Source organism: Pezoporus wallicus, unplaced genomic scaffold (assembly GCF_028554395.1).
Source record: "Pezoporus wallicus isolate ANWC-B61680 ecotype Strahan unplaced genomic scaffold, APGP_CSIRO_Pwel_v1 contig_5709, whole genome shotgun sequence".
Classification (NCBI taxonomy): domain Eukaryota; kingdom Metazoa; phylum Chordata; class Aves; order Psittaciformes; family Psittacidae; genus Pezoporus; species Pezoporus wallicus.
In genome coordinates, this window is record NW_026635251.1 from 1,006,715 (window position 1) to 1,020,076 (window position 13,362).

General features: G+C 40.8%; 1 protein-coding gene across 2 annotated transcripts in view; it reads left to right on the forward strand.

The window, feature by feature from the left end:
* KIT (KIT proto-oncogene, receptor tyrosine kinase) overlaps positions 1 to 13,362 on the forward strand; it is a 55,958-nt gene that overhangs the window by 23,550 nt on the left and 19,046 nt on the right. For both annotated transcript variants that reach the window (XM_057413994.1, XM_057414002.1), the window contains exons 4-7: positions 2,242 to 2,378; positions 4,961 to 5,120; positions 7,912 to 8,101; positions 8,779 to 8,894. In XM_057413994.1, coding sequence (XP_057269977.1) covers positions 2,242 to 2,378; positions 4,961 to 5,120; positions 7,912 to 8,101; positions 8,779 to 8,894 — 603 coding nt within the window. The remainder of the gene's footprint in view (positions 1 to 2,241; positions 2,379 to 4,960; positions 5,121 to 7,911; positions 8,102 to 8,778; positions 8,895 to 13,362) is intronic.

Sequence of the window (13,362 nt, forward strand, 5' to 3'; positions counted from 1 at the left end):
GGCTGTGTTGGTGGCTTTGTGCTTCCAGAGGCATCCAGGCATCAGTGATGGTGACACAGCGGTGCTTCTGGGGCTGCTGGGGCTGGTGTGCTTCCCCCACTGCCTGCTCTGTGCTGAGGCCAGGCCACCACCAGCATCACCCCTCATGCTGGTGAAGGAGGAGATGCCCTGTGTGTGATGAAACACTCATTGGTGTTTGCTCCATGGTGGGGGCTGTGTGACCGGCTTAGGTCTATGCGGCCAGCTTGATGCTCTGCTCTTCAGTAGTGGGGCAGGGGATGGGCAGTGGGGTTCATCTCAAGTGTGGCGTTTGCTGTGGCAAATTGAAGACTTGTTCCCTGGTGATTTGGGAACTGTGATGCAGTGAATTCTAGTGAATACTAAATTTCAATTAATGAGAAAAGAGCAAAAGTTGGATGATCAGTACAGCCATCTCAGCCATTCTCCTTTGACGACAGAAATCAAGTCTGTTCTTGCTGTCTCTCTTGTTTGTTCCGTAACAAGGTTTTCTTTCAGCTGTTTGGTTTTCTTTTTCCCAGTGATGGCCAAAGAAAGAAATTTGTTGATGTTTCTCTGAAATAGGAAAGTGCAAGTTTTACTATTGGAATATTTCACTTTTTAGTGGGATAAAATCTGTACCTGCTCAATACAGCAGTGTCTTCAGATGGGAAGTGCTGACCTAGCATCCATTGCCAGCCAGCCACTGGTGGTGGGTTGTTGGTGGCTAGCGGAACCTGGGCAATATGCCTGTGTTCTCTGTTTGGGGGGAAGCATGAAGTAAGTGGAAGCATCTGCTGAAGGCCATCAAAAGCAGAACAGCATTGCCATCCTCAGTGTCATAATTAGTGTGCTGCAGCGTTCAGTCCTCATTGAGTTCACCAGGTAAAACTCCCGCTTTCTCCTTGGGTGAGGATCTAAATGCATTGGAGACCCTTTGGTGGGCGATGTTTTTGTAATCATAACTGGCACTCAGACCCCCAGGCTTCTGGCACAGAAGGACAGAAGAAGCATCCATGAAACAGGTTGCTGTGCACGCATACTGACATACACCAGCCCTGCTACAGTAGCACAGGGAGCGTTTATTTCCAGCCTTTCTCAAAACAATGCGGAGCTTTATGGACTTAATGGCTTTTTTGTTGTTGTTCATAGATGTTTCTGGTGGGAGAGAACACAGCACGCCTTCTGCACCAGCTTCCTCCTGTCTCTTGGGTACTGCTGAATGCCGGGGAGATTTTCATGTCAGCCTTTATATCTGAAGAGAGCAAACATGTTTCTTTGTTCTCTTCTGTAGCTGCTTACAGCAGCATGAGGAAAACATTATTGTTAAAGTATGAATGGCTGAAAAGTGTGGCATTTTCCTAAGTTTTGTGTCATTTACCTCAGACAACTACAAAGCTTGTGTCAGAGGCAGGAAGGAGTCTGAAAGACCTTATCTGATATAAGTTCCATTCACAGTTTGAGAGTAAGTCTTCCTGCATAAAAGCCCTAGTGGGAAGTTCACTGGAGTCTCATAAATCTCATAAATGAGAAAAAGTTGAAGAAAAGGTTGAAGGAAACAGAAAAAACAAATTGCAGAGGGAACAGAAGAAAAGCTGAAGAGCTTTGTGGAGACAGGAGATACATAGTCCTCAGATATACTTAACTGTTGACAAAAGACACCCTGTAGCAGAACAGGGGTACAGCTAGCCCATGTCACCTACTGTTGGGTGACAAACTTGTCCACAGTCTTGGCTTCAGCCACCTTGAACCATCACCATGAGCAGAGGGTTGTGGTGCTTTCAGAGGTGGGTGTGCTGTAGTCTTTGAGTTGTACTGTCCTTGGCTGTCTATCAGGGGCTTTCAGTGACCTGTCAGACAGTACTTTGTGTCAGTGGTATTTTCTAATTCAAAGTTGCAGTTCATGCTAGCCTGTGGTTCTTCAGTGGCTAATCCTCACCATGTTTTCAGTTCTAGAGTGTAGTGTTTTAATCACTGTCATAGAATGGATCATCTTATTGATGGTTCAACATCATTTGAGTTTCTTCCTGTGCTCTTGCATGTTATCTAACTTTAAATGTAATTTGAAGGGGGCTGAAGCAGAAGTGTGCTTGTTGTAAGGGAATAACTGTGTAATATGTTAGATAAATTTGGATGCTTCTCGAATGCCTGAAATTTTATTGAAAAGTTAATGACTGTTTTTTCTTGTCCCCAACTTGGAAGCTCTGAAGCTAATGAAAAGTACACTTCAAAATTGTTTTCCAGTTCACAAAACTCTTCCTGTCATTGCCTTATCCAAAAGCCATGAGCTTCTCAAAGAAGGAGAAGAATTTGAAGTTACATGCATAATCACGGACGTGGACAGCAGTGTACAAGCTAGCTGGATTTCTCACAGAAGCGCGGTGAGTTCCTGTAATTGTATCATATATGCCTCAGCACAGCACGCAAACTCTCTGTAGATATTCACATACTTGTCTTGGATACCTGATGCTGTATCAGTTTGGATTTGTTGCATTTCCAATGGTCGCAATCCCACAGACTGACGAAGGGCCAACAACAACTGTCCTATGCCCGTCCAGATGGCTGGGAGGAAAAGCATCTGCATGGGCTTTTCCCCCCCAGCAGAAACTGAAGTTAGGCTCTTCAGTGTAAAGTTTAGGTGACCTCTATTGGGCTGCCTAAATACAGAAGCATGGTGTGCCTACACATCACATTGCAATCAATGGGAGCTGCAAATATCAACACATGGACTACAAATTACATATTCTAGTCGTTATCATTAAGAGTAAAATACCTGCTAATTAGCATGGGACTGTGTGTGACAGGAATAGTAGTAAGCATTTGCAGGAATGATTAATTCATTTAAATTACATGGTGTGCCTCACGAGCTGGGGAAGTTCTGAAAAATGAACCAGTGAACTCGCTTCTGTCTGTAGTGACAGATGAAGTTACTGCTTGGCATCACCAATTGAGTTATTGGCAGGCTAAGTGTTCCAGTAGAGTTGATTAGTGGCAGCATAGCTATTCTGTACGCAAAGGACAGAGAGATCCGCTGCCCTGGTCAGCCAGCATGCTGCCAGCTCTGCCTTTGAAATGAGCAGCAGGCACTGGGTTGTTTCTAAGGACGCTTCTTGGTCTTCTGGGTATACCCTGAAATTTCTATTAATTAAAAGCCCTTGTGAAGACCTGTTAGTAACTTCTGCCATATATGATCCCATGCTAACTGGCTGGTCTTTTACTGCTAATGGTGGTGACCAGAATGTGTAATTCACAGTCCACATGTCTATGTGTGTATGGAAGAAAAGACTTGGGTGATGCTGTGATGTTTGGATAAATCACATCTCCTCAGGCAGATAGCGAACAGGAGGCCTGTTCGCTGGGGCTGGGTATGCCATGTTAGCTAATCCACTGCCTCTGGCAGAGCTGCTGTCGCTAAGTGCTCACTGCTCCAGAAGTCCCACCTCTCAGCTCCGAAGGTTGGGGGGGTCTAAATGATGGTGGCATGGGACATGCAGATGGGGCTTTTGGTTCTTTGCCAAGGTCAACTGCAAGTCCTTCATCTGAGAACTTAATTTGTTCCCTTACTTCCCTCCCCTTTCTTTGTTACGGTATGAGGAAACTGTGGCCTTCCCTTAAGTTTTTATGCTTTCTCACTCTTCACTTTTTAAGATCCATGAGAAAAATATTTTTGCCCAAATAAATTTGACCTTTGTGTCCTTTCTGGTAAATAGTAGGTGATGCTATCTTTTAAATACTGACTTTCAAATTAAATTTTGTACTAAACCAGAAAACATTAAATTCATGTTTAAATAGATGCAGAACTACATTTTCTCCTGAATAGGTGGGTGGAAAAAATACAAACCACTTCTTCCTCATATGACTGAAGGTATCACCACTTCTCAAAATCAGGAGGCTTGTTATAAACAAACACATCCATACAAAACAAACTTCATTTGTGATTATTATAGCTCAGCAGGAATCAGAATTGTGTTGAAAGATTAAATTTATCTAGAAGTCTTGGAACCTCAAGAACTGAGATAATCTCATTAGAAAATCGTAACAAGTCCAAGTCTGCGTTTGGGTTAATCAATGTAAATGTATCGGTCTTTCCAACCACACTAAGCATTCTCACAAAAACTAAAGTCAAGACATCAAGGCATTTATTTCTTTCTATGCATACGTAGGCATAGAGTCAATACACTTAATGCTTTGAAAAGAGAATGAAGTTTCTGCTTGCCTTTAAGGTTAAGAAATCTAGACTGCTATGGACCAAGAGTCAGAGCGATACAAGAGGAAAACCTGCTGCTGGCAGGTCTTTCTGCAGTATGTCTGTGATCAGGAGATGCTTGGCCTCATGCCATAGAGCAACACTGTTTATAATGAAGCTCTAGCACCTAAAGTTCTCTCTTGTCATTCGCTGGGAAGCAACCACTGGAGACTTCAGTGATTTTTAGTCACAACTTGAGTGGTGAACCTCACTGCAGAGTTGAAATGACTTTTTACAATAGCTGCAGCTTTTGAGCATTAAGAAAGTCAAGAGCCAGTGGCCATTTTGCATGAAGCCCCACAGCTAGAGTCATTGTTAGTACAAATAGAACGTGTCAGTTCCTCACCATCATCAGCATTAGAAATGTAGACAGAGTGAGCTGGGTCTGACTTTGGGCACAACACCCTTTTCTACACACACACACATGCACACATGCATACACATTCTTGCTTTACACTGGAGCTTGAGGAGGAAAAAGATAAAGAATAAGGGGAAGGAATAGGACTTAGGAGAGGACATTATCTCCCAGAGACAGCTGATCACACACTTGTTTTGCATGGAGAGATTCTAGTGACAGGTTTGCCGTGCTGGCTTATTATTCTGGTTTAAAGTTATGAATATTAATATAGCAAAGTTATAATTACTTCTATTTTTAATTTATCTAGGAAAGATGCTGCATACACAGTGTTTTAGATGTTAATTGTTTTTTACCGACAGATTGTTACAAGCAAAAGCAGAAATTTGGGTGATTATGGATACGAAAGGAAATTAACATTGAACATCCGTTCAGTGGGAGTTAATGATTCTGGAGAATTCACATGCCAAGCAGAAAACCCGTTCGGAAAAACCAATGCCACAGTAACCTTGAAAGCACTAGGTAAATAGTTCTTGTGGAAATCTTAACATTTCTAAGAGCAGGAGGTGGAAAGTGAGAACACTAGGGAGCCATGCCTTCCATCTCTCTCCTTTCCCCCAAATCGCAACGAGTAAAGTTGCTTTACTGAAACGTTATTGCCAACTGGTACCATATGGGATGGCTTAGGAATGGTTGTGGTGTGGCTGACTGCTTTAATTTCCATAACCCTTTGTATGTTATTAGAATGTGATATTAGAAAAATCACTCAGCAGTGTTTCCATCGCTGGTTTGTCTCATCCTTCCTGGTTTAATTTTAAATCGAATCCAGTCCTAACGAAGCAAGTCATTTACCTTTGTCTGGTGCTATCCCTACACTTAAGTAATTTGGCAGCACAAGCACGAAGTGTATCTTTAATACCTACCCTCCAAGCACAGGAAATTTCACTGACATCAGCATGTCACTGTTGTTTATGTAGAAGCTTTATATACACTTCTATTTAAAATAATGCTGTGAGGAACATTGTAGTGTGCATAGACAGTATGAAATTGTTCCCATGCTCACCCCTGTTGTATACCCACTATCCATCATTTCCACAGGTTTTGGATCGTGTCCCTTAACACTGAGCAAACTCCCTCTCTCCTCTTGTTTAGTAACAGGCTCTGTTAGAGTCTGCTATATATTAACTTGGGTGACACACAGTGCCTTTTGGATTTTAAAGCTGCTAAAACGTGCTGATTTGATAAATTAAGGACAATTAAGAACATGTTAATAAGATCGTTCTGAAGAAATCTGCATAGTTGGCTACAGCTGTTTCAGTTCCTTACCATTCAAGGGGGTAGTGACTGAGGGAAGTCTTGGATCCTTTTTCCTTTTCAAATCTGTTTTTTGGTCACACAGATACTCATTGCTTGGTTTGCTTTCTCTGTTAAATTAAAGAAAACAGAAGTGTCTAACCTGCGCGTGTCAGAGCAGCAGCGGTTTGAGTGTCCTTAACCTTGATCTGACATTTAGGGGGGTAGGGCTCAATGTTGAAGATGTTTCCTCACTTTTTCACAGGAGAGACAAAATTCATATGTAACAGGAAAACAGCATGAAGTATGAAACAAAATCTTTTCCCCAAAGGGAACAGTATGAAAGCTTTTATTATAAGAGGAGGGAAGTTTTTAACTACAGAAATTGTTAGGACTATGACTGCATGTGCAAATGTGTCTTTAAAAAGGGTTGACTTAAGATCTGGGAACTTAAACAAAGCACAGCCTTATAAAAAGTAGAAAATAAAGTAACAAGCTTGTGCTTAGTAAAATGCAAAGTTTGTATTTAATAAAAAATGCCAGAGAAAAGCTGGAATCTTTCCTTTTCGAGGTACTTTTCTTTCCCACCCTTTCAAATTTGACTTAAAAAAACATAAACTCTACCTTCTGGATGCTTTTCACCATTCATTGTCAAACTGACTATATTTATCTGAACTGTGCCAGTGCTCAGGGTGCTGGGAAGTGTATGGCATGTACTGGAGAGATCCTGGGATTGTATCAGATCCTGAATCACTGTGGCTTTAACATTTGCCAAAAGGTTTACAGGAAATAATGGGTATTTTTGGTAAATTTCCTAATTACTTTTTTTAATAGTTAATTTAACTGTAAACAGTTTTCAGAACCTTGTTTCGGGGTCTGATAGCACAATCATAAAACTTTATTAGCAGACTGTTAGGTCCAATTTATAATCTAGGTTTAAACAGAAAATAGAAGAAAAATGAATTAACTAAAAAACTTCAGTTTCCAGATACAAATCTTTTCCCTAATGATGGGGAGCATTTTAGAGCATACCTGCCTGCTGTGAGTTTACTTCATCCTTTCTTCTTCAAAGCATCTGTCAAGTGCTCCGGCAGCTCCATATGCTTTCACCAAGCCCCACTGGCTCTGGTTTTCCTGAGCTCAAGTGCCCAGCTGGCCACAGCAGTTTGATTACTAGAAAGTGGGAAGAAGCAGCGATCTGAGATTGACTTTTGATCTAAATTCAAGCTCTCTCAGTAAATGTGGTTTTTTTGTAGTTGCAATCTGGCTGTCAAACTGATAATTCCTGTATGAATTTGTGTAATGGGACTGAAAAATGTGTCTTTTCAAAGTGAATAATCCTGAAGGTGATGAGTTTATTAATGAAATTAAAAACACTGCAGTAAGGATGCTGCTCCACATGATATTATGGAACAGAACTGCATAATGATAAATGGTATTTGCCAAATAAAAGACTTGAACTAAGACCCAGCAGTAGATGGAACAGAAATGATTTAGTTTAAGACAATTCATATCCAGGCCTGTGTACTTAGCACATTTGTGTCTAATTACAGATTTTAATAGATCCATTCGTGATGTCGTTCTTAATTACAATTGATAAAGAAACCTCAAATGCTCTACTATATTGTCATAAATGATCAATTCACCTTGTTTTCTTAGTGTTTCTTTCATATCAGAGTTAGCAACTCTGAGTTTTTGAAAAATATAAATACTTGAGTAGTCAAACACATGCTTGCCTTTTTCCAAAAGCACAAAGAGGGTATTTGTCACCATAAGATGGAATTATTTCTGTTAAGGAACTCAAGACTGCTTTAAGTCCTGTGTCTCATTGCTATATAAAGCTGGTGGCCTTGGTTTTGACAGGTGAGGGTTCAAGTTCTGCTTTGTAGATAAGGTTTCCTCTTTCACAGTTATCTGGATGCTTGATCTCTGATCTTGAAGTAGTCTGTGTGTGGTTAGTGTACTGACAATCCTCTACATGGCCCTAAAAATGTTTTTCTTCTCTTCTTATGGCTGTCAGTTAAAGGATTTGTCCGTTTGTTTGCAACAATGAATACCACAATAGATATAAATGCAGGACAAAATGGAAATTTAACAGTAGAATACGAGGCATATCCAAAACCGAAGGAAGAACTCTGGATGTACATGAATGAAACATTACAGAATTCATCAGACCATTATGTCAAGTTCAAGACTGTGAGCAGTAACAGGTAATATGAGTGACTGTAAGTGCTATAGATTTCACTTTGGAATAGCAACATAAGAGTCTGCTCTGGAAAGAAGAAAGTGGAGATGGTGAGAAAACTGTGATTATAAAAGACGTTGTAGTATGCATGGCTTACCACAGTAACTGGTGCAAAGTCTGCTAACCTAGACTTGGAATAGCATTGAGCTAACCACACCATCTGTGGGCTGGTGTGCCCACGAGATGCCATCCTGCCCAGTAAGAAAAAACCAAGAATTTAAAGTTGCTTGCCCACTACCACAGCAGAACCCAGTGCTCTAGACAAAAGCTTATGCTTTTAATTCTGCTGGGCACTATAGTCTTCTGAGCCATGGTCCTCCAAAAATCCAGTGAAACACCTAGCACCTATGGCCTGGGTTGTGTACCTGGGCTCCCCCCTCAGCAAGAAAAGGAGGCCGTGGTGGGTGCATGAGGTCTGAGCCTGATGCTGAGCTGTCACCGGGTACAAATCTGGGTGTTAGAAGTGGCAGAACTTCTGGACACTGTAGCACAAGAGCCGTTGTAATGCAAGGTAAGAGTGTCTGCATGGAAAGTGTCTGCAGAAGACAGTGTGCTAGTGATTCACTTCTCAGCTTCCGTGTAGCAATTGCCTGTTCACTGCAAGTTGTGAGCATCAGTAATGCTTAGTTTTTTTCTTTACAGTTATACAAGTGAACTTCACCTTACCCGATTAAAAGGAACAGAAGGAGGCATTTACACATTTTTTGTGTCCAATTCTGATGCCAGCTCCTCTGTAACATTTAATGTCTATGTGAAAAGTAAGTAAAATGAACAGTCTGAAATATTTCATTATCATAGTCATTGTATTTTACACAACATAATGTATGCACAAGATGTCACAGTGTGGTTCAGCATATGAAAGGCTTTCTGAAATAAAGCACATGCTGGAAAACTATTTAAATGTCAAGATATAAAAGTGCAGAGTACTTACACAAATCCACCTACTATACAGCATGACCTTACATTCTAGCGAACATATTCCAGAGGTTACCAGAGGGCAGCTAGATACAGGAAAAAAACTTCAGCACCTGAAAACAAGATCTCAAATATAAGCATGTATCATAAACCTTTGATAATTTAAGGTGGAGCAAGATATACAGGGATTATAATTTGCATTTTTGGCAGCACAGTTAAGCTATTATTCATCTTTAATTTGCTTGAGTTGGATGCAGAGTTTGAATGCTTGTCAAGAGAATTATTCGCTTGTGCCTTTTGGCACCTAAATAGTTTTGTATAATAATATAGATCCCCATTGTTTTAGAAAAATCCGCATAGCTTTACAAATGCGTGTGCTGTCATCTTTGGGACATGCTTGTTAAAAAAGAGCATCAGTCTCAGTTCCAAACAGTGTTCTTCAAGACAGAAGCTAAACGTCAAAATTAATTCAATCAAACCTTCAGGAAGTCCTGTCCTTCTTACCAGAGCCATCCTGTTAAGAGTGTTTCATGCTCTCAGCAGACAAATATTGGCAGCTGCTAAAGGCCAGGCTTAAGGAAAATTAAACTAGGAGGGGACTGCATGCAAACTGGAGAAACTAGGGTGAGGTAGGCAATGATGCCTTCAAGCCCCGCAGGAGGAACTGCGTAGAAAGTGAGTGAATGTGCTGCAAATAGAGTTCTGTGTTGCTGCTATGCTTTAGCAGCCACGTGTCCTTCTGCAGGCATAGGTTTATGCAGAGGACTGTTGAGGCTTCCACAGACACACAAAATCCTAGATACTATTTTCTGAATTCTTCTCATTTATCACTGAAGGTCATCACTTGTAGCTTCACCGTTAGCAATGCCATAGTTTGGGTATAGAAATGTCAACTGGGCTTCTTTCAGAACATGGCATTTCTTACTTCATCTGTGAATGTTGTCATTTGTATCCTTGTGCCTTTTCTATTTCCCAGCTGTGATTTTTGAGGTGAGGGCTCTGATGACTTCAGATATCCTTTGTCTCAATGGATGAGTGTGGGTTATAGTCACAAGGGATAATTTTACTATTTTACAGATTAGTGGAGCAAATTGTTGAGCTAGAATTTAATTTCTGGGAAGGAATGTGAGAAATTGTAGGTTGCCTGTGGAACTACTGATTCACATGAGGCTGGATGGTGTTTTTTGACTTGCAGCATCATGCGAGTGCTTGGAGTGAGGGGCTGTTTATGGTCCTTCCAGCTCTCCCAGGCTCTGCAGGCTGCTTGGGAGCAATCTGGTCACAAGAACTGAAAAAACCCAACCCACAGTTTTGTCATCATCAGGTGTCAGTTCCTGGTGCAGTGCTCCATGTTGCCACTTTTCAGGAATGTGCTACTGAATGAAAGCTGAAAACCCCTATAGATGTTGTTTAATAAACCAGACTAGGAAGAGCATGGTGAAGCTCGAGGATGCTCAAGGCAAGAGGGACGATAGACAGTTTGTTTCTTCTGATTGGCTTGTCCATACAAACATCAGTATTCAAGACTTCTTCCCTCTTGCTTCAGCTACTGGCCTTGTAAGTAGTGAGTTCAATCTTGGGAACCAGTGAGCACATTTAAGCAGTCTCACAGAGTTCTCATCACCATGCACTGTGGCTTTGGGTGGACTACAGCCATTGCTGAAGCAGGTGGATTTGACACACTTGACTCAAAAAGAGGGATTTTTTTGGTGTTTTGACTAAGCTCCTGCAAATATTTTTTCATTTTGAAAAGAAGAAATAAAATAGATTGATCCTTTTAGGGGGTTGTTTTTAAGAAAAATAACCTGGGTTTAGTGGTTTATAAAATGCTCATCATTTAGGTTTGAAATAAAAACTGCATGACAGCATGCCATATTATCTGACATAACAGAGTAACTGCCAAAGGTCAGCCATGTGTGGTGGGTCAGATCCTGATCTAATGGTTCATCCTGACCTGGCAATGTTGTCCGTGGGGATTTCGCATAAATTGCTGGGATATAGCTTGTGATGTTTACATGTCTTGGGCAAGTAATCAGCAGAAAGTAATCAAACAGGTAAAACAGGATTCGTAATCAGGAGAGTGTCTTCACATAAACAAAAAGCAATGCTGAGGCATTTGCTGAAAGAACCCAGTGCAGAAATTCTTGCCTTGGATTTAAACACATTTAGCAATTGCATATGCTAATCTGAAACAATACAAAATTGCTTTAAAAAAAGTAGTAATTTATAGTAAATGTTAAATAAAGTAAGGAAGAAAGGAGCTCTGAAATTATGAGCCAAATGGAAAATTACAGCTTGACAAGTAGCATGCTGAATGGAGTTGCAATTAAGAATTTGTAGAAATCTCCAGAGTGGCAAAGTACAGTGCATCTACCAACTGGAAGAAGAATCTTCCAACTAGTATCTGAGTTTAATGCAAGATAATATCTGAGCTTAATTATAGTCAGCAAAATATTATCTATGCAGTTGCTCATGCTGCAAAGAGAAAACTGATATTACAGATTGTGTGAAACCAAGCTCAGTGGTTTTTCCTGTCACTAGACTATGCAGTGAACAAATCAGGAGTCACCATGATACTACAGAAAGATTTGTTCCCATCTAGAAAATGTAGCTGCAGGAGGAAAGCCCTGTCTCTTTGTCTGTGATGACAATGCTTATTCAGTGTTACTTCTTAGCCATTCACTTTGTTAACAATGAAGAAAAGGAAATTAGTAATAGAAAGCAATTAAATGCACAACGTTGTCATACAGAGCACTGAATTAAAGTAGGAGTGGCTTTTGATACATTCAGAATCATTAATAAAAGCTGAAAAGCAGTTAATAAATTTCATAAAATTAGAAGTTTTAAGACACCTAATGTCTGACTATGGATGGCAGTATGCATATATACTGAGCAATGTAATGAAACATTAAATATTTAAAGGGTTAAAGCCAAAACAGTAAGCAAAGTCTAGTCATTAACAGCCTGCTGATACCAGGGTTAATGAGGCAGTGAAAGTCATAAAATCTAGAACAGTAAAATCTCTTTTAAAAAGAAGATGCTTGGTGACAGCTTGGCATCTGTTTGCAAAAGCCAGTCCACCTTTGCTCCAGCACCCCTTGGAGCATCTATGCTGGTGGGCGAGTAAGATGCTCTAGCTGCCAGGAAGGGGTGCAGGTGCTGTGACATGTGTGTGGCCTGAGGTGGCAAATGGCACAGCCCGGGGGGATGGCAGTAGCCGCTGCCTCAGTCCCTGTGGGTACTGGCTGCAGGAGCTGTTTGCTGCCAAGAGTGCAATGCATCCCTTAATTTCTCTGTGCCAGGGAAGCTTGGGAACCCTCCATGCTGGTAGGGAGAGACTGGTCATGCTAATCACCGCATCACAGCGTTTCACCAGGCACATCACATGTAGTGGTGTTCTCGGGTCCATTGTTCTCACCAGACTGCTGTAGCTCAGCTTCCCATGGCACCAGGGCTGGACCACTCTGCCTGGGCTGCCAGAGGCATTATCCCTGCATGGCCTCACATCCCCCTCTGCTGCTTCAGGATAAGTCCACATGGACTTATGGTCATATAGACCAGCTTTTATTGCACTAGGTTTTTGCACCAGAAGAAGCCTGACTAATGTGGGCGTTTTTGTTTCACTCAAAGTCAGAAGATGGTAGATCTCTGGTAGAAGATGGGAGCCCAACTCTAGCATGATATTTTTTTTTTTGTGGCTTAACGTTCTTATTCCTCTTATATTTGACTTTTAATTTCTCTCGTTTCTTGAGTTACATTGTGTTACAGCATTGCCTAAAATATAGCATATACCTAAACAAATTGAATGTGGGCAGTGATGATCTAATTACAATTTTGCAATCCAGCCAGTTTCAGAAATGTGAATTATGTGTATTCCAAGAGCACTGAGACTGGGTGAAATGCTGTGCGCTCTCGGAAAGTTCCTCACCAAATGGGTAATGCTGAAAATCCGTCTCAACATTTTGCAACAATGTTTGGCTCTTGGTAGTTTGCATAAAACACAACATGCAGATTTAGAAATGAAAGAACATTTCGTTCCTGTAACATGAGTCATGAGGATATGCTATGTGATTGAGAATATATGTGTGCTTTATTACCTCTAATTTAATCAGCAAGTAGAATACTCATTAAAAACTAACGCTGTGCAGTCTTTGTACGTGGATTTTATCAGAAATAAACTCATGTTTTCCTACTGTGTTCTGTGCAGCTTTACTATTTTCTAGAATGTTAGAAGTTCATCTTACATTCCTGTAAAGTTGTGTTAACTGATAATAGACTTGCAATCTTGTACCTGTCAAGTGAGCAGTGTCA